The sequence below is a fragment of the Lipomyces chichibuensis genome (assembly GCF_038497645.1).
Source record: "Lipomyces chichibuensis strain CBS 12929 unplaced genomic scaffold V1513scaffold_2, whole genome shotgun sequence".
NCBI classification, from domain to species: Eukaryota; Fungi; Ascomycota; class Lipomycetes; order Lipomycetales; family Lipomycetaceae; genus Lipomyces; species Lipomyces chichibuensis.
Window position 1 is genome coordinate 263,662 of NW_027117454.1, and position 19,278 is coordinate 282,939.

Below are 19,278 nucleotides of genomic sequence, written 5' to 3' on the forward strand. Positions count from 1 at the left end.
CTGTAGATTTTTAATTTTCGTTGCGCGAGTTCTCGCGAGACCTTCCAGAAACTTGGAAACTACCTTCTACTCTCGCAGCCAGCAGAATTCAGGTGAGTAGTAGGACAATTCAATCGCATATTTAGACACCCGCTGTGTTCTACTTCGGGGATTCTTGTCGTCGTTCGGCTCATCATCATACCCAGAATGTCGCTATCTGTTGCCGTCAGACCCTCGCTGAGGGCCGCTGCGTCCCGCGTTGTCTCTAGCAGGTATGTACGGCTCTATTTTATTGATCAAGTATCCACGTTATGGGCTGTAGGACCTCGTGGACGGTCAATTGCAGATGGGAGTCGCGCTACGGGGCTTCTAACGGCGAATATAGACAAGTAGTCAAAGCTACCGTACCATGCATCTGCCAGGTCATACGGCACAATAGTACAAGCGCCGAGGCGAACCCAAAGATTTCGAACATAGTAGATCAGATTTCCGGTCTCACTCTCCTTGAAACCGCTGACCTTGTTGCCCTTCTTAAGGTATGAATTGTGCACTTAAACATATTAGCCGCTTATATGGCGAAAATGAAGAATTGATTGTAATGCGTTATTCACAGAGCCGTCTCAATATACAAGACATAGCGATTCCAACTGCTGCCGCGGCTCCTGCCGCCGCCGATGCTGCTGCCGCGGAGCCTGAACCTGAGCCAGTCCAGGAGAAGACCATGTTCAATGTCAAGCTCGAGAGCTTTGAGACGAGCGCAAAACCCAAGATCATCAAAGAAGTCAAGTCTTTGCTCGGCTTGAACTTGGTCGAGTCCAAGAAGTTTGTCGAGAGCGCACCGAAGATCTTGCGGGAGAACGTGACCAAGGAAGATGCAGAAAAGATCAAGGCAACTTTGGAGGGATTGGGCGCGAAGATTGCGTTGGAGTAATCTGTGCGAACGGGGCATAAAATTAAACGGAGGCGAAGTGGATATAGGTATTGACGGATATGGCTGCGTAACCAGGTGAAACATGTATATTTTATCCCTTTGTGTTTCTCGCACTTCTTTGTACAAAACATTTCGTACTAGATGATGGTTTCCGGGTTTGTTATGCCATTTGTAGATAGAATTTTAATTTGGAAACAGTTACTGCATCTACATGTCGCTCATTAGTTCTCTGTGAGGCCAGTGTCGACTTCTGAATTCTTCCGCAAGTCACTGTGGCTGCGTATTATAGCTATATATAAGCCAATATTTGGATATTTTGTATATGATTCCAAAATTCAAAAATTTACGCCTTTGCGCCAGATATTGCAAATATTCCCCAAAATTTTCCGGTCAACGGAGTATCTGTTACCGCGAAGCTTGTTCTAGAATAGCGGTTTCTTCTCTCATAAGCTCGTAATCGTCGTCGTCTAGACTGCTTGTTGTCTCCCACGCATTTTCGAATTCAATTTGCATGGCATCGCCGGGAGGGATTACCCATATATTCTCTCGCATGCGCTTATGCTAAAGCTTATGTGTCAGTGCCACTGCTAATGCTATATCATGACACTATACGTGTTATTTACGCAAGCAAACGTACCCTTTCTCTGTCCTCCTCCATTCGCCTCAGTATTTCTTCTTTCGAAAATGATGGCAGCTCTTTCTGCATCTGAAACTCCTCTTGGCTCCTTTGTAATGTCAGTCAGTACTTGTATAGAAAAATTCACAAATCCTATGCCCCAAAAATTCTCATTGACAGTACTCACACTAGCTTTCCCCGCTCAGATAGCATGGCTACTACGCTCTCGTAATTCTCACTAGTGATGATCGATTTTTGCTTCAGATTATCGAGTGCCTATATCCATAATTCCCCGCATTAGCACGACATCCCATCTAAAGATCTCACTCATAAAAACAATTACCTTTCTTGCTAGTGCGACGTTCGCCAATGCTCCCTGGGCAGGTGGAACAACTTTGTCCAATATTTCCCACAAATCACGCGTCACCATGTCCACGTATTCCTCGTACCCGGTCCGTATACTATTCTCACATAATGTCTCCAAAAAATACAAAATATTTATCCGAGCATTCAATGATGTCTAGGGTAAATTAGCTCGATTAGCAGTTTGTCTTTTGCTTTATGCTGCGATAGCAGTTCATCATTGGTCGAACAACCAAACTGACCTTATCTAGCTCTTCCAGTATGCATGAATATAAATCTTCACTTAGATCTTGATATCTGAGCGCAAATTGAGCACACTTAGTCGCGGATTGAACTGAGGCGTTGAGTCGCCGAAGTAGTTCTATGAATGTCAGACGCGCTTCAAAGGCATCTAGTGGCATGTTTCGTTATAAACGACACTTTTTTTCCAACTCGTAGTACGTCGTCCCTTCTTATTAACAGACAGGTGTAGGTGATGTCGTTACAATCAATGCCGGCAATAATTCATAAGTGGCGGTTGAACAATATCGAGGAGAGCGTGATAGAAAAGGTCGACACGATTTTAGACTTCGGTTTTTAAAAACCATAGTGACATCTGCTAGTCCTAACTATGACGCCATTATTTCTGGAAGGTTTGGATTGTTTCCGAAATGTATTCAAGAAAGCAATCTGAAAGACACCATTATTTAAATGTTAAACGGTTGTCGAATATGAGCGGACGCGTATTGCTATTTCGTTGCGATCCGGACTACGCGTAGTCTGGCCAGCAGTACAAGAACGCGTTACTTCGCCCACTTTCTTCCTGTTCGACTCGTCAATTTTCCGCCTCTCCTTCAAGCCGTCAAACTTTCATACAACGCCTCCAAACCTTTCAGACATTCGAGCAACTATGTCTTTCTTATTCAAAGCTCTCTCCGTTCCTGGGCTACAGGATATGCTCGCGTTCGGTTTCCCTCTAGAGGATCTCGTGCAGAACAGAATCGTCACCCCAACTGTCACCGCTACCACGCTTGACACGGGGACCATACCAGTGCGTTCCTGGAAGCTTTTCAATGTCATCAGCACCGGAAGCGCGTTCGCGTTGGCCGCTGGCACTGTAAGAGCCGTCGCAAATTTCGTGGCCGGAGGCTGGATGTATCCAATGCACCCTGCGACTTCGGATATTTCTAATCGTCCTGACCTGGGCAAGTCGAGGGCTTTGGTTCTTTACACCGCTTTCTGGGGTGCACATCATATTACATCCTCGAGCATGAGTACGAGTATGCTAATGTACGTCATGCAGATATTGTCAAATACGAGCAGCCGAAGCATACATACAGTCAGACATGCCACAGTCTTTCGCGGCTTCATCGCATGCTCGTTCACAGTCGTCACATGCTTTATGGCATGCCTACTCCATACCTTTACACTCGCCATCGTCTTTTATCTTGCCATAGGCAATATCGTATACGTTCAGCTGCATCTAGTTTTACTCTTCGTTCCTTAACTCAAGTCGATGGTGAACATAGTTTACTCTCGCATTGGAACATACCGGATTTGGATGGCAAACCTTCGACACAGTTACATATCATTGGGGATTCTTATAAATTTTCGTTGGGGTCAAACAATGGTGATAGAAATGACGGGGGTGCGAAAAAACTTCCTGCGACAAAAAATTATTGCCGCTGTGCTTACATGTAAATGTGTTGGCACATCATTGCTAACAATGATCTTAGATGCTATTTTTTACTCTCCGCATTCGAATCCGTGGTTAACGCACAACTGCTACCAGATGACGGATGGAACTGACACGTCGGAAACGTGTCATCTCAATAACGCAATTAGCAACTTCGACCAACCGCACCGGGATCCAATCAAGGGTACACCCAGCGACGATGTGCTACACATAAAAACGCCATCGATGATTAAGAGACATAGAAAATACCTTTACCAAGCTGATGCTGATTCCAAATGTCGATCTAGCATAGGTATTCGCTCGAGACGAGCGCCATTTGTACCTGTGGATCCTAATCAAACCCAGGCCAGCCCGTCTTCGATGTCATTTGCGAAGTTGTCTGAATATCTGCAACAGGTTAAAACGGCAGACAGCTTATTTGCTCCGGATTCGCCAGGCTCGGACACCGATTTGGACAGCATTTTTGATAGTGACGAAACGTATACTGATAGCTCGCCTCCAGACTCTCCTAGTTGTGATCCATGGATTGTCGATTATTTTGACAGTGAAAAGGAGTCACGTCAGCCTCAGCGGCGGGGCGAACAGGCCTCAAAGACGGTAGAGCCTGTTCGTGAAACTCCGCTAACTCTCAAACAAGTGCACGATAAGAATAGTGTGCACAATTTACTACCAACCCCATCACTCTCCCCCAGAAAGGCAGCCAACATTGATATTATCTCCGCCGATGTGGAGAAGGTGACAAATGTTGAACCCCAGCGTGATGACGAGAATAAGTTAGAATTGCCGCTGACTCACTTTGCGCCATTACTGAGCAATCAGAGACTGAACAACATTCCCCCTGCAGGCGACGAGATCCCCGAGGGCATATCTGCAAGCCAGATATACGCCTCGATTAGCGGATTCATGTTTCGACACATAGACACTATCCCAGGGCTTCGACGGGTATTCGAGACACGAGATCATCGAAGGGGTTCGAAATATTTGAAAGAAGAAGTGAAGATCATGTATGACACTATCACTCGTCATAGGGGGTGCGACGAACAGTCCATTGCTGACCTTGTAGTGCACGCAGTATATTCCTGGCGTGGTGATCGATAAAACGCTAAGTAATGTCGACTGTATACTGTGAAACCTATTTACGTAATGGTCCGTTGTCACTACTAACTGTGGGCTTACACTGGGTTATATTTTTATCTACTGGCGCTAACTAAGGGTGCACATGTTAAATTGTTGTTGCGGTTTCAGACTGGGCTGAAATACTATGACATCCTACTTGTTTTTCCTGTTTCTTTTTAGTCCGGCATGTTTAACGTTTCGTCCTTATTTTGATATCCTGATTTGGACTTTATATTGACTTTAGTGGCGAGTGTAAGAATATTGAGAGATTTATGTATGTACTACTAATGAATAGTTATTATTTTTGTTCTATAGGCCCGGTAGAAATTCTTTAGGCGGCGACGGGCTGGCCTAATTGTCCGAAGGTACGACTCCGCGACTTCCTAATGCCAGTGCCCGCCGTGTGGCTAAGTCGGGGTCACACACGCACCGTAATGATTATGTCAGTAAGCTTATATCAACCAGACTGTCGAAGATTAAGTACTTCCAGCAAGCGTGTAAATCTGATAGTCAAAGTAAATCTGCGTTTTATTGTGGTCCAAGTGCATGAATATTGAATTAACGGCCATACCCAGACTCCCAAATGCTTGAAATAATTAAGACAAGGACAACAGGAATGTCAAAACCATGCGCGTCATACACCAAGTACGATAATTACAGATGAAATGAAGCTTCGTAGATGTCAAATGAAGTACGAGCATTACAAGACATCATGAGCTGCGCAAGAACAAACTGCGCACAAAATGTCAGAAAAAAAGGCGGGTGGAGATAGACGGCCCTGTAAATTAGTAATCCACAGCCCATCCGTTTTCGTCCAAAAATTGCTACAACAAGTCAGAACATTTCACACGAGAGCATGTTTCTTCAAGCGAAACCTACCTCGCATGCGGCTTTCAAACTTAGATTGGGTCTCAAGTCCCTATCAGTTAAATACTCCCTAGTGAATGGATCAAATTTATGATTCTTTAGATGCTCCAGAATCACAGATCGCTCGAACGACTGGCCTGACTTGCTGACAACCGGATCTATACCAATTAGGACAACAAGTCCACAAAAGTCACACAAGAGCCATACCATAAAATATGTTAAAAGAGATAGGGTCGACTAGATAATCTGGAACCTCCCTTTTCCTATACTTTTCATCTGATCTCTCAAACGTATGCTCCAGCTGAGATATCTTTTCGCTATATTCATATTCGAGAAACTCTCTCGTCTCGATTTTTTCCTGTTCAGTCGCATCTGGATCTTCTTCCGCCTGCTTAATCTTCGTTTCGTACGACGCACGTAAGACGTCCTTCATTTCGAATAATAACTGACCCTCCTTCTCCACACGGCGGTGCTCCATAACCTCCCATCGCTTTTTCTTAGCGTTAAGGACCGTTTGAGCTACGCTTGACGCAGAAGGCGACTTTTGCTTCAAAGAAAGTTCATAGGCAAGTTTGCTTGACCGTAGAGCCTCGTTAGGTCTATCTAGAGCCAATAGAGCTTGTGCCTTCTACAAGTTCGTTAATCGCCTAGGGCACGACTATTATAGCGCTGGATGACATACGTAAAAATGTGCCTTCACTGTAGGGACTCGTTAGCACCAAACCTGGTATACGAAAGGACATGTACAATACGTACTATTGTCGGAAGTCAATTCCAACGCCTTTTGGCAATCTGCCAGTGCTTCCTCGTATTTATGCAATCGCAGTCGACATAGTGCTCGCTAAATCAGTCCGTCAGTCGTTGGTCGCAAGCCACGTATTCGTTCCAATGGCACTCACGTTGGTAAAGTAAGCTGGGTTTGATGCATCTTGGACGATGCTATACAAAGTTAGCCTATGTTTGAGCACAATCCACTAGCAGAAACAAAACGTACGCCTTGGTATACTCCTGTACAGCAACCGTCAGTACTAAGGTATCTTCATGCTCAAACAAATTTGGTTAAACATACCCTTATGGCGCCCTCATAGTCCTCATGACTAAAGAGAGCATTGCCGGCCTACAACCAATTAGAAACAAGTCAAGACTCCATTCAAAAACTGAACGCACCTCCTTATGTAGCTCCGCCGGTTGCATATGATTAGTTGTGTTAATCGGTTTCTGTTTACTCCTCTTCTCGCGGTAGTAGTAGGCGAAGAGAAGCTGGACCGCAATTACAATTAACGAGAGTATCCAGAAGACCGGTGAGATGAACGGCAAGAATAGAAAAAACACTGTGGCTAAGTCTACCCGAAAAAAAATGGCTATTGGACAGATGCAATAAAATAGTTGGCTTGAGTGTAGTGTACGACTAGTCCTGCTAATTTGTCAAATTGGTTATCGTCTGTTCGACTGGTTAGTTAGTTGCCTCAAAACAACACACAATAACAAAGCATCGAGCTGACCTTTTGGCTTCAAATTGAATCAATATCTAGTGGATACTGGAAAACTGAATAGATAAACCGCCTGCAGTTCAACTGACGAAACATGAAATAGTACCGGGCAATGGCTAGAACCGCATAAATCTATGAAATTGAGCAAACTAAGGAATAACTCAATGCACTATACTGCGCCACGAGGATTCAGCTACAAAATAATTATATGCCGACAATCCCTGAGTGTAGAAAACAGTATCGTTCATCCACGTTTTCTCAAGCGAGAGATTGTCTAGACTTGAGGACTGCTGCGATTTCTCAACTCTGCATTCTGTTCGACGCCGCTTTCTGTGAGTTTCGAGGTGAGGTACTGTGCGTGTACCATTTTAAACACGTATTTTTAATATGTACGCAGCTGTATATAACAGGTATCTACACTCATCATGGAAGTTCGCTGCTGTTCCACCGAATGTCGTCATACACCCGCCAGCAGGCCAATCTTCTGCCAATGCCACTGTGATTATTTTACTTCAATTTTGAGTGCTGTAATTGATTTATCATGGTTAGCATTAACGTGATTCTAGTTTTAATTTGGCCGTAGCCCGAACCTTGTATGGTACTAGTTCGAGCGTTATGGAGTAACGTTAAGGGCTTGGTACTGTGCGAAGCGCGCGAGCCGCACCGCATCGTTTAATCGCGACGCGAAGGAAATCGTGATTGAGAGCTAATTCAGCATGCTCAGTTGGGCGCATAAGAGCACCCGTACCTCCGGAGTGGTGGTCTTGATATTTATAACTTTGACAAGGATATCAGTGGCTGCGTAGTAATGTCACGATTGAACCGGATTGGCGAGACGGCGGAGGATTCTCTTGATATTGTCAAGCTGCAGGAGGGGTATAAAGGAAATTTATCTGTATGTATATCTTTCATTACAAGATGATTTGTCGTGTTAATTGTGGCACAGCAAGATTTAGAGCATGATGATGGTGACTCGGAAGACGAGTCCGAGGGAGAAGGGGGCAGCAGCGACGAGAAGTCACATAACAGCGATGTATCAGAATCCATCCGCGACCGGGTGTTGAAAGACTCAATACCAAAATCAGGACCATATATACAGTCGCTGCATTACTCAGAGACGCAGAAAGATTCCACGGAGTCGCCTGAAGACGAGACCATTTCCAAGCCGACGACAGATCACTCTGATCAGGCTGTCGAAGAGGTACATGCTGCAGCCGTCGAGTCGCAACTATCATCCGCGTCAGGCACCTCGAGTGGCAAACCAGATGACTATAATACTGGCCCAATTGACATTCCGCAAGATCCCACCAAAATCAGCCAGTCCTCGCCGCTATTTTCATCAAGTGCCAAAGAAGTCAAAAGGTACGAAACACCAAACTACAAAATCACTCTCTCCCAAATTTTCAACGAACCAAGTCCCGACAGTCCGACGCCGTTAGAATTTCGCGCGGCGCAGCAACAGACGCCAAATAAACAACGCTACGTCCCGCTTGCCGATTCTCAGGAGCGTCGTACTAAACTCCGGAACGAGGCCCGGGGGCAGGACGACCCTTTTGAGAAGGAATTTGTGCCTGGGCCGGTAAGCCTAACGAAAGCCGGCGATGCGGAGTTTGCTAGGATATTTGGACGAGGCACGACTCGGCTTGTTAACGTGCAGAAATTGCCGCCGCAATATGGAAGACAGGATGCTACGGCGGCAGGATTGCGAGATACGGACCCGGAGACGACGAAGTTGCCGTCACCGCCTCCACCGCCGATGCTACCAAAGCGACGGCAAGCAGGAAGAGCATTGACGCATGTTTCGGCCAGCGAAGATGAATCGTCCGGGCGACCGTCTGGTCCTGGTATACTTGACACCGGAGTTTTGCACGACGAAATGGACCATGCTTCCGATTCCAGTGACGTTGGCGATCCGCCAAATGACGACAGTGAAGTCCACCACACCACGCCAGTATCATATACGAAGCTGAATAACTCCCGACACTTGCGGTCGCCGGAATTGCAAGTTCCCCGGACACAGGACGAGAATAACGAAGGCGAGCCGAGCAGCGAGATGCTGGATGAGACGCAGCATATAACGGACACGGGCAGTCAGTTTACTTCATTTGCCGCTCGCCGTGCTTCTCCGAGTCGACATCTTCCGCCTTCGAGTCCTCAGAAGAAACCAGAGAAACAGTCAGCTACGGCGCGACGTTCGTCGTCACCCGAAGTCGTTTTGCCTAGATCCCTGCACTCTAGTCGAGCATTCATGAATACTGACACTCCTCCCGTCGGCTCACTCACTGACTCAGCTCCCGGCAAACACAACGAAATCATTGATCTTTCCTCCTCGGCAGCGCAACTTTTTTCAGCACGTTCCCCCGCACATGACCACCAACAGTCTCCAACGCGCGGTCGAAGTGCACCAACAATCGAACATGAAATGGCCAAGAAGAAGAAAGAAATATCAAACGCGAGAAAAAAAAGGAAGAAGAAACTTAAGAATGATAAAAAGGATGTTATAATTCCCGAATCGATCGAGGAGTCTCCACATTCGAAGATAACCGAAGTTGCCAATCAATCGGAACCACCACCAGAGAGGCAGAAACTGCTACAGCAACAACCGCCGGCGTTGATATCCGAGAAAGCGAAGCAGAAAACAAAGAAGAATCATGATCAATCAGCCAAGTCGAAATCGAAGAATGTAGTGGATATATTTGAGTTTCCAGAGACAGATGAGTCGATCGCTAGTATGCCACCGTCCACAATAACGCGAAAGAGGAATCATAGCGACGTAGAAATTCAGGTAACGAGTACAAGAAAGACGAAGGGACAAGCGGTGGTTAAGAAGCGGAAGAGGTCGAATACTCCTGCTGCAGCCGATGACGCTGATCGTAATAGTCGAGGTGAAAATAAACGGAGTCGGACGCGCGAGATGTCTAGTGAGCATAGCATTGAGGATATGGTTGGGGAACCGATGGAGGAGGACATTCCTGAGACGGTCACGATTCCAGAGACAATGCCGATAACAGAAACAGAGATTGCGGAAACAGCGGTCATCGTCGGGGCAATGCCACCCGAGAGTGCTGTTCAGAATTACTCGGATAAAGAAAGGGAGAGTGATGAGGAGGCTGACGAGATGGCACAGACCGTTGTAGTGAAACAGCGATCAACAAGCAGCAGTCCACTAAGCCCACTAGACGATTCCGATTCAGGTGTCTCATTGTTCTACGACAGCGAAGGAGATTATGTCGTAGGCTCCGATGAAGAGGAAGACGACGTGAAACCGCTACCAGATCAATCCACCGCGCGTCGCCGGACAATAAGTCGCGCCAGCGTCGCTACACCAGTTTCCCAGCTCCCACGCTTAGACGCAACTAGCATAACGCATCGTGACCGAGCGTTCGCTCTCTGGACAGGTACAAGACAAGGGTACTACCCTTGTCGCATCCTGGCAAACGCACCATCTGTCCTCGTTCCCGATCGGTCGCAGTCACTCAAAATTGATGTCGAATTCGATGACGGGTCGACAGCAAAATTGGATCCGCAGCATGTCCGTAGCTTAGATTTACGAGTGGGAGACCAGATCAAGATTGATAGAACTGGATTACGATCAAATTGGTACGAAATTGTCGGGTTGGTGAAGAAACCGGTGGATGATCAGAGAAGCTTTAAACCGTGTATCCGGGGTAACAACCTTTTACGCGTGCGGATGAAAGCAGCCCCTAATTCGGCGAAACCACCAAACAGGACCACAGTGGACGATGAGCTGCAGGATGAGAACGAGACGGAGATTGAGGTTGAGAAGATATACGTTCCGAACGTGAAATGGTATCAGTTTACGCAGCGAGCGGTGCCTGATGTTGTAGCTGCTTGTGTTCCGAATCTGGCAAAGTACGCGTTACCGAGGACTACCACCGACAACGGCATCGGGACGACTTCGATACTGAATGCGAGAATGCGTAGCGTGTCGTCTGATATAGTGCCAATTGACGAGGAGCTCCCCCGGACGAGAACGCCGGTCGTGCAGCGGGGTATGTCGCTTGCGCGGGGCATATCCACGACGCCTAATCAACAGTGGAGTGGGCCACAGTCTGGTATCGTCAAAGGCAATGTAAAGCATGGCATTTTTTCGGGAAGTGCATTCGCGCTTAGCGGGTATTCTAACAAAAGTCGTGTCGAGCTGCAAAACATTATTATCTCAAACGGGGGCTGGTACCTCGAGAACGGCTTGATCGATTTATTCGTGACATGCACTGATCCAGAGGGCGATGGGGTAAAGGTTTTGCCTCGCAAGGCGGAATTACAGTGTCTGAGGTTTGCGGCCGTGGTATCTGAAGTCTGTTCACGGAGATTAAAGTACCTGAACGCGATTGCACTTGGCTGGCCTTGTCTCACAAGCTCATTTTTGATACAGTCTAGTGAAGTCGGGCGCGTCGTGCCCTGGTCGGAGCATAGAGTTGCTGATACCGGAGAATTGAGGAGCCTGATTCAGAGCGATACGTCGTTGTTCGTTCTTGGTTTTGGGAAGGGATGGGATCTGTGGAGTATGTACAGCCGGAGATTCAAAATGTTGCATGGACTCAATGTCGTTATTCTCAAGAGTGGCAACCGACAAGTAATGAGGAGCAATGACGGTGTAAGTCCCCGCTTCATTATTGTTGTTGCTTGTTCATAGAGGATGTACTAAATAATGCAGTCATCAGCAACGCTAATATCGATGATGGGACCGAACATGATCGCATTCGCGAATGACACGAAAGCATTAAATGCGTTGCTAACCCAGTCCGACTCGCGATCTCGCATGCCAGATATTCCAGGTGTAACATACTCTACACTTGCGGCCGCAGAGGAAAGTTACGAGGAGGTAGCACATATTAGCTCGCGATTGAAGTGGGACTATGTGTATGTTGAAGGGGAAAAAAGCATGCGAAAGAGTGTGGAGGGACAGGTGGGATCGTATGCGAGAGTTGTGGATAAGACGGGATTGATTACATGCATGTCTGTTGGACGGATTGTGTAGATATTTGTAGATGTAGTACATTGTTGGCCCAATGTGGATGATTTTGTATGACATTAATCTGTATTTATTGAAACGTATAATCCAGATAAAAGGTATGTAGAACTCCTCTGACACCCATCCATCATAAATCTTTGCTGTAAAAGGCACAACAAAGTCCAGATGAGTTCTTATGAAGCTCCCCAAAAAGCTCTTCTGCGCAAACAAGTCAATAAGGAAAATCACAACTGAAACATCTAGCCTATTAAAAGAAGAATAGGGAATCAGTTGCACTGTCTATTGTTGCGACGTTAAAACGGCGTGTTTTATGGAAAAAAAAAAAAAAAAAAAAGAAAAAAAGGAAGTGAGAGTAAGGGAGGAAAATCTTATTATTATTGGAAGGTGTTGACCTACGACGAATGCGGCAGAGCTGTCGACGTATTCAGGGGATATGTCTAGTGGCATATATATTGCTTGATTATACATTTACGGAGTAACTGTCAGGAGGACTACAAAGCACAGAGTATGATACAAAAAGGGCTGCGGAAGAGTGGACTCATCGGAAGCCATTCTTCCGACAAGTAAATGGGGAAGCATCACGCGTTGAGCGAGCCGATACAAAGGCTCGGGGTAATAATCGGCGTAGGCTTCAAAATATATTTTCAATGCGAGTCAAGCGTAGGCACTACGGCCAACCATGTGAGAATGCGATAAATAATGAGAATAATATGGTCCAATGATGTGAATGTGTATTGAAATTGTGTGAAATTATATTTACAGCATAATAATAATAACATATATAATTGATTAGTGAGTAGTTAGATGAAAATAAATGCGGGGATGACGCCTCTCCCCAAGTCAGCGGATACAATCATTCCACTCACACGGCCACACTCGGCAATCACAAACTACCACGCCATAGTTAGTCTTATGTAACTAACTACTCAATGCACTGGAATTAATTACTATTGACTTTCAGCTGCCTGCCGGAAGATCGCGAGTGAAATAAAATCATCAGTGTTGAGATAGCCGACAGAAAACCCCAACAGTACCACTCATTATTTTTTATTTTACTCTACTCCCATCCCCGCTGATCCCTCTAGTTAAGCTCCTCTTCGCCCCTTTCTTTTGACTCGTCTCCTTCTTTTCGTCATTCGTGGCGAACTTTTCGCTCTTCTCGCTCCTTTCCTCTCTCTCGTTCACTCACTCTTTCTTTAACACCTCACTCAAATGGGCTCCGACCACGTGCCCGACAGTAACCGGCATGTCGAGTCTGCTGCGCCACAACATTCACATCAGCCACTCCATAGCCAGCGCCCAAGTAATTCAGACACCACAGAATTAAGGCAGGTTCCATCGACCTTCCACCTCACCGAAACAGATAATACACTCTCTCAATCAAACAAAGCTCGCGTCCGCAAGATGTCGCCTGCCGAATTCCAGCGTCGCACTATTGACCGTCACCATGACGACGTTCTAGATGACGAGTCCTTCCTGAGTCCTTCCGTCGTCTTCTCTGCAATATCCACCACCCACCAACGTCCTGATTCCTCAACCTTCGCGACGGCGCCTACACTGCGTCAGCGCATCGAGCAGCAGAAGCTCAACGCCGCAAACGACCTTATCAACCGCTACGAGAATCTCTTCTTCTCCGACCACGTCGACCAGCACTGCACCCCCATCCAGAGGTTTTTCCCGTCTTCTCTCTTCGACCTCTCGGCCCCTGGTGCCTCTCCAATACTTGCATCCGATCCCCCCTCCGAGCATGTTCCGTTCGCTATCTCTTTTGCCGAGTGGTGCCGAAAGCTGCGTCGAAACATGTTCATGAAGGCTCAAGGCGCCCGCACAAAGGTTTGGGACGCGTACGATGAAAACGCAGCTTTTGGCGATCGCTATGATGCTCTCTATAATGCCATCACCGAGAATAACAAGGCTGCGCAATCCAGCGCTCCTATTATACTCAAAGATTCCGATTCAGTCGCATCGTCTGTGTCTCCTCCGTCTACGCCTTCATGCACATCCACATCTGACGCTGACGGTGACGCTGACGGCAGCGACAACGAGCCACGGGTGTTCACTGACCGCGCATTTCCGACTCCATCCGCAGCACAATTTAAGCGCTGCCAACTCAACAATGGCAAAGGAGTATGGGATACTATGGGTGTCTGGCGCTGCCTTCTCGCCAACTCGAGCGGCAAGTTCGATCTTGGCAGTCCGTCGTCTCCGCGATCGCAGCTTTTTGCCCAATTTGAAGATTTCATTGAGTGGAAGAGCAAACAGCAGTCGGATATTGGCATGCTCGTTGCGGATCAGGATCCTTTCGACTTCTCCTCACCTGCTGCTACGGCCGCCGTCACGTCGAGTATTGTGAACTCGTTGTTAGGAAGGGAGCAATCTGCTGCCGCAAAGACACAACCCGGCGTGAATGCAAAAGTCGTGGGCCGTGGACAGGTCTCGTCGACAGTGTTTAAGGACGGCAAGCTCAAGACAGTCAAGAAGTCGCAAACGTTTTACGACGACGGTTCGGTGACTGAGACTGTTGAGGAAAGCGAAGACCAGGCTCCCAAGGCACCTGCCTTGCCCGAGTGGTGGAACCCGGAGAGCAAGTTCTGGGCGCGCGAGCGTGACTTGTACAAGCAGTTTACCGATTTAATCAGTAAATCGACAGACGAGTTCATGCGCACCGGCGCGAATTCGCTAGAAAAGACGCTAAAGTTACTGGACAAGGCCATGGATCTCGAGTCGAGCAAGCTGCAGGAAGCTATAAAGAAAATCTTTCCGTTCGGTTGGAATGACGACGATGACGAGAAGAATAATAAAAAAAAGTAATTGGACGGAGATGGATTGGCATATATACGGTTAGTAAGTGTTTAAATTGGTTATTGGTGTATAAAAGGTGTCCATGATTTTTGTATATTCATTTGTTTATCTCACCAGTCATGATTGTCTGTTTAATATCACGCTTCTCATGCCTGTTTGTTGAGAGTTAATCCATATTAAATAGCATTGTGTAGAGCAACAGTTCGCATATATATTAAAACCCAAACGCCAAAATGAATCACACATCCGTCTGCTGGACGTCATCCTCCTCGTCACCGTCCTCGTCATCCTCCTCGTCATCATCTTGTAACTGATGCGCAAGCTTCAAAGCATCTTTCATCTCATAATGTTTTTTCCGCATTTCCTCAAACCGTCTATGTCTCTCATCCCCCTTTTCAGGCTCATCATCATCATCTGCCATATCAGGTGCGTCCCCATCCAAACTAACCCTCCGTTCACCTTCCTCGCCATCGGTAACAATTGTCGCGCTCGAAAATCGCGGCACCGGAACCACCTCCTCTGGTTCACCGAGGTCCAGCCCAGGCACGTCATCTCGTCCGCGATTCCCATTAACACCATTCAAAACAATCCCCTGACTCTCATCAATATCATCCTCATCAATTAAATCCGATAGATCAACAGAACGCGCGTACGGCGTCTTCGGCTCTGTGATCTTCATGGTTGCCGTGCGTTCTTGCTCTGTCAAATATATGTTTGCTTCATCCCACTTTAACCGCGCACTCATCTCTGCTAGTCCGTTCCCATTCTTGGCAGCATCCGATGCCGCACCTGATAGCCGGCGAATATTGAGATTCTTGTGGTCCCCATGCTGCGCGGCATTGGTCCGCGTATTACGCAGCAGAACTTCGTGATCGACGGACGGTGGTGGTTGGTGATATAATTCGGCCGGCGGGGGGTTCTTCAGTATGCCTTTCGGATGGTGTGATATCGTCGAAGCAGGCGACTGTGATGATGACATTCTCAGATCGTTGTATGAGCTGTATATTTTATGTGACAGCAGAGTTGAATATTGTGAAAAGAGTTAACTGAACAATCGATCTGTTTTGAACACATGCGGTGCAGTCTTCGATCGCACGACTCGTTTAACTGTGTGCCGGAGGCTCCAACACTGTCACTGCGCCTCCCATACGCGTGACATTCACGTGATATATACTTCCATAACCTTAAGTCTGTGCTCGGGCTTGAAATGTGAAGGCGTTCGGCGCGGGCAAAAAATTTTTTGTGCTTTTGTGGATAATCTCCCAACGGGCGAAATTTGGTGAGCGGTGCTAAGTAAAAACTGTCTGTCATTGCTGGCTGAATTTCAAAGATCTCAGTACAGATTTGGGTCTTCCGAAAAAAATTTAGTTGGTAGTAGACGAGAATATATCAAAGATGAAGGTTACGTGGAAGGATATTGCGCCTGTGCCGAATTCGACGGAGTAAGTAAATTTTTCTTAGCGGGCGAGATGGCGAAGATGAATGGATGTTAATGCTTGAGCAACAGGTTTCTGGATGTCGTACTTAACCGGACGCAGAGGAAGACACCGACGGTCATTCGTCCTGGATTCAAGATTTCCCGTATCAGGGCATTTTACATGCGTAAAGTGCGGTACACGGCAGGTCAGTGGAACATGGCATCCGAATATTTCGACAAGACGCTGACGATACATAGATGGCTTCACGGAGAAACTTCAAGAGATTGTGGAATCGTTCCCCCGGCTAGACGACATCCATCCCTTCCACCAAGACTTGCTAAACACACTCTATGACCGTGACCATTACAAGATCGCGCTGTCACAGCTTTCTATGGCGAAACATCTGATCGAGCAAGTCTCCCGTGACTACGTGCGCCTCCTCAAATTTGGACAATCTCTCTTCCAGTGCAAGCAACTCAAGCGCGCAGGTATGGGCCGCATGGCGACGATCGTCAAGCGGCTCAAAGATCCACTGCTTTACCTCGAACAAGTCCGTCAACATCTCGGTCGACTGCCCGCCATAGATCCTAATACTCGCACGCTCGTCATTTGTGGATATCCTAATGTCGGAAAGTCGTCCTTTTTGAAATCGATTACCCGTGCTGAAGTCGACGTGCAGCCGTACGCGTTCACTACAAAATCGCTCTACGTCGGACACTTTGACTACAAGTACCTCCGGTTCCAAGCCATCGATACTCCCGGAATTCTAGATCACCCGCTCGAGGAAATGAATACGATTGAAATGCAATCGATTACCGCCATCGCCCACTTGCGTTCGTGCGTGCTATACTTTATGGACCTATCAGAACAATGCGGGTTTTCCGTCGAAGCCCAGGTTAACCTATTCCATTCCATCAAGCCCCTCTTTTCCAACAAAACCGTCATGGTCGTTATCAACAAAATTGACGCCATGAAGCCTGAAGATCTCGATCCCGAACGCCAACAGCTCTTACAGACCGTCACCTCGGAATCGAATGTCGAGATCATGCAACTATCATGCCATCTCGAGCTCGGCGTTATGGAAGTGCGCAACCAAGCGTGCGAGAAGCTCCTTGCGGCGAGAATCGAGCAGAAGATGAAGGGTACAAAGGTTAACGATGTGTTGAACAAGATTCATCTCGCGACGCCGAGTATCCAGCGGGACGGCGTCGAGAGAAAACCACATATCCCCGACGCCGTGTTCAAGATGCCGAAGTACGATCCGAATGATCCTATGCGTCGGAGACTTGCGCGGGATGTCGAGGCTGAGAACGGTGGTCCAGGCGTGTATAATATCAACTTGAAGGAAAAATATTTGTTTGAGAAGGAAGAGTGGAAGAATGATATTATGCCTGAGGTTTTGAACGGAAAGAACGTGTATGATTTCTTGGACCCGGACATTGGTCGCAAGTTGCAGGAGTTGGAGGCGGAAGAAGAGCGGCTTGAGGCGTCTGGTTTGTATGATTCTGATGATGAAGATATTTTTGAGACAGAGGAAGACGCGGATATAAGAATGAAGGCTGAGTGGATCAGAGAGAAAAAGAAGTTGATTATGAACGAGAGCAGGTCCCGCAAGGCGCTGCGTAATCGCGCTATTATCCCTCGTTCTAAGCAACGCAAGACGTTGACGGATATGGAGAAGCATTTGGATTCCATCTACGTCGATCATTCCGAGATTTCCGAGCGTGCTCGCGGCCGTGCTGAGTCGCGAGACGTGCGCACCACAGAGGCAGGCGTGGACGTGATCATGCGCGAAGCCAAGCGGTCGAAATCCCGGTCTCGCGCTCCATCGGCGCCAGCTGTCGCGCCGAGCAGATTCGATGCCGGATTGGCGAAACAGAGCCTACGTGCAAAAGCGGATCGGATCGAGAAAATGCACCAGCGCGAACGCAATAGGCTTGGTCGCGCGGGAGAGGCAGATAGACATTATACCGAGTCTATGCCGAAGCATCTGTTTGCTGGTAAGAGAGGTATTGGCAAGACGCAGCGTCGTTAGAGCGGATCCTGTTGGTCATTATATGTTGTCGCGGTTTTGTCATGTTTAGTTGGGTTGTTAAAAGTTATTACTTGCTTATGTTCGGTTAATGGAGGATTCATTTGCATTAGTACATTCATTGCATTGTTGAATGAAAATCAGTAACAAGCAACGTTGGATATCACTCAGAAAGTCCTCAACGGGGACGATGCCACGATAGATCAGAATGGCAAGGACCAACATCGTGTGGCTAAAAAACCATGTGTGTGCATCGTCCACTTCCCAAGGAACTAGTGAGCCTGGAATTTTCAAACCGAGTGGAGCAAAAAAAACAAGAATCACTCGAGCCGAACACGGTAGAGCATTGCAGCGAGCGATTATGGTGCGTCCGACGTAGGTTAGGGAAGCTCAATCATAGGTAGATTTTTTATCGCGATAATCAGATCAGACGAGTTGATGTTCTTGTGACAGATAACTTGCGGCGGTGCTTGTGGCACTGTTGTTAGCCAATCGCGCAAGCTGGCGGTGCAGCTTACAATTACGACGACGCTGATTGGCAGGTCTGGTCAGCTCACTTTTCTGTCAGCAACATTATCTGGACGCTGATTGGCAGGCTGTTACGCAATAATGACAACCGGTAACTCGTGAAAGGCAGGGTAACCCACCTTGGTGCCTAACTTTGACCACGGAATGGCCACCCCCGAAGTAGTCGCGAAAGGTCCCCCACTGCTATAAGTTCGTCGTCTGCCCCTTCCATCATTGACACAGCTGTACAGCATCACTCTACTCTACCTTAACTCGACCTTCAGAGCATATTCCGAAACTTGCTTCATTACACTTACCTGCACTGCTTGCACCACCTTTCTCTACTCGCAATGTCTCCCATCGTTTCTTTGGCCTCTCGGTCTTTCTCCCATCGAGCTGCTCCTGCTATGCGATCCTCGAACAAAATGAGCTTCGTCATGTTTTCTTACATCGCGATGGGAATGACTTTACCTTTCGCGCTGCCGC

At 47.3% G+C, this 19,278-nt stretch overlaps 8 protein-coding genes across 8 annotated transcripts; 5 read left to right on the forward strand and 3 right to left on the reverse strand.

Moving 5' to 3' along the window:
• Positions 1–30: 30 nt before the first annotated feature.
• On the forward strand, positions 31–1,257 carry V1513DRAFT_393572 (mitochondrial 54S ribosomal protein bL12m). Its single transcript, XM_066895314.1, has 3 exons — positions 31–251; positions 365–515; positions 593–1,257. The coding sequence occupies exons 1-3, from the start codon at positions 187–189 to the stop codon at positions 908–910; spliced, it is 534 nt and encodes a 177-aa protein (XP_066756143.1). The 5' UTR covers positions 31–186; the 3' UTR covers positions 911–1,257.
• Positions 1,108–2,639, reverse strand: V1513DRAFT_436186 (CTD kinase subunit gamma CTK3-domain-containing protein). Its single transcript, XM_066896740.1, has 5 exons — positions 2,132–2,639; positions 1,870–2,046; positions 1,714–1,802; positions 1,548–1,635; positions 1,108–1,471 (listed from the first exon to the last, which is right to left on the reverse strand). Exons 1-5 carry the CDS (start codon positions 2,288–2,290, stop codon positions 1,316–1,318), a joined length of 669 nt encoding a protein of 222 aa, XP_066756144.1. The 5' UTR covers positions 2,291–2,639; the 3' UTR covers positions 1,108–1,315.
• Positions 2,484–4,988, forward strand: V1513DRAFT_436188 (uncharacterized protein). The gene is made up of 3 exons (XM_066896741.1): positions 2,484–3,112; positions 3,172–3,516; positions 3,605–4,988. Exons 1-3 carry the CDS (start codon positions 2,779–2,781, stop codon positions 4,660–4,662), a joined length of 1,737 nt encoding a protein of 578 aa, XP_066756145.1. The 5' UTR covers positions 2,484–2,778; the 3' UTR covers positions 4,663–4,988.
• Positions 4,989–5,351: 363 nt separating this feature from the next.
• V1513DRAFT_97906 (uncharacterized protein) lies at positions 5,352–6,966 on the reverse strand. The gene is made up of 9 exons (XM_066900649.1): positions 6,715–6,966; positions 6,617–6,664; positions 6,542–6,555; positions 6,447–6,486; positions 6,304–6,388; positions 6,230–6,246; positions 5,755–6,175; positions 5,560–5,705; positions 5,352–5,504 (listed from the first exon to the last, which is right to left on the reverse strand). The coding sequence occupies exons 1-9, from the start codon at positions 6,739–6,741 to the stop codon at positions 5,466–5,468; spliced, it is 837 nt and encodes a 278-aa protein (XP_066756146.1). The 5' UTR covers positions 6,742–6,966; the 3' UTR covers positions 5,352–5,465.
• Positions 6,967–7,686: 720 nt separating this feature from the next.
• On the forward strand, positions 7,687–11,744 carry V1513DRAFT_97866 (uncharacterized protein). Its single transcript, XM_066900648.1, has 2 exons — positions 7,687–7,932; positions 7,984–11,744. Exons 1-2 carry the CDS (start codon positions 7,846–7,848, stop codon positions 11,692–11,694), a joined length of 3,798 nt encoding a protein of 1,265 aa, XP_066756147.1. The 5' UTR covers positions 7,687–7,845; the 3' UTR covers positions 11,695–11,744.
• Positions 11,745–12,898: 1,154 nt separating this feature from the next.
• Positions 12,899–15,043, forward strand: V1513DRAFT_436199 (uncharacterized protein). The gene is made up of 2 exons (XM_066896742.1): positions 12,899–13,063; positions 13,119–15,043. The coding sequence occupies exon 2, from the start codon at positions 13,246–13,248 to the stop codon at positions 14,842–14,844; it is 1,599 nt and encodes a 532-aa protein (XP_066756148.1). The 5' UTR covers positions 12,899–13,063; positions 13,119–13,245; the 3' UTR covers positions 14,845–15,043.
• V1513DRAFT_436201 (uncharacterized protein) lies at positions 14,912–16,111 on the reverse strand. The gene has a single exon (XM_066896743.1). It carries the CDS (start codon positions 15,812–15,814, stop codon positions 15,074–15,076), a length of 741 nt encoding a protein of 246 aa, XP_066756149.1. The 5' UTR covers positions 15,815–16,111; the 3' UTR covers positions 14,912–15,073.
• On the forward strand, positions 15,905–18,439 carry V1513DRAFT_436203 (P-loop containing nucleoside triphosphate hydrolase protein). The gene is made up of 3 exons (XM_066896744.1): positions 15,905–16,277; positions 16,343–16,458; positions 16,511–18,439. The coding sequence occupies exons 1-3, from the start codon at positions 16,231–16,233 to the stop codon at positions 18,286–18,288; spliced, it is 1,941 nt and encodes a 646-aa protein (XP_066756150.1). The 5' UTR covers positions 15,905–16,230; the 3' UTR covers positions 18,289–18,439.
• The last annotated feature ends 839 nt before the right edge of the window (positions 18,440–19,278 follow it).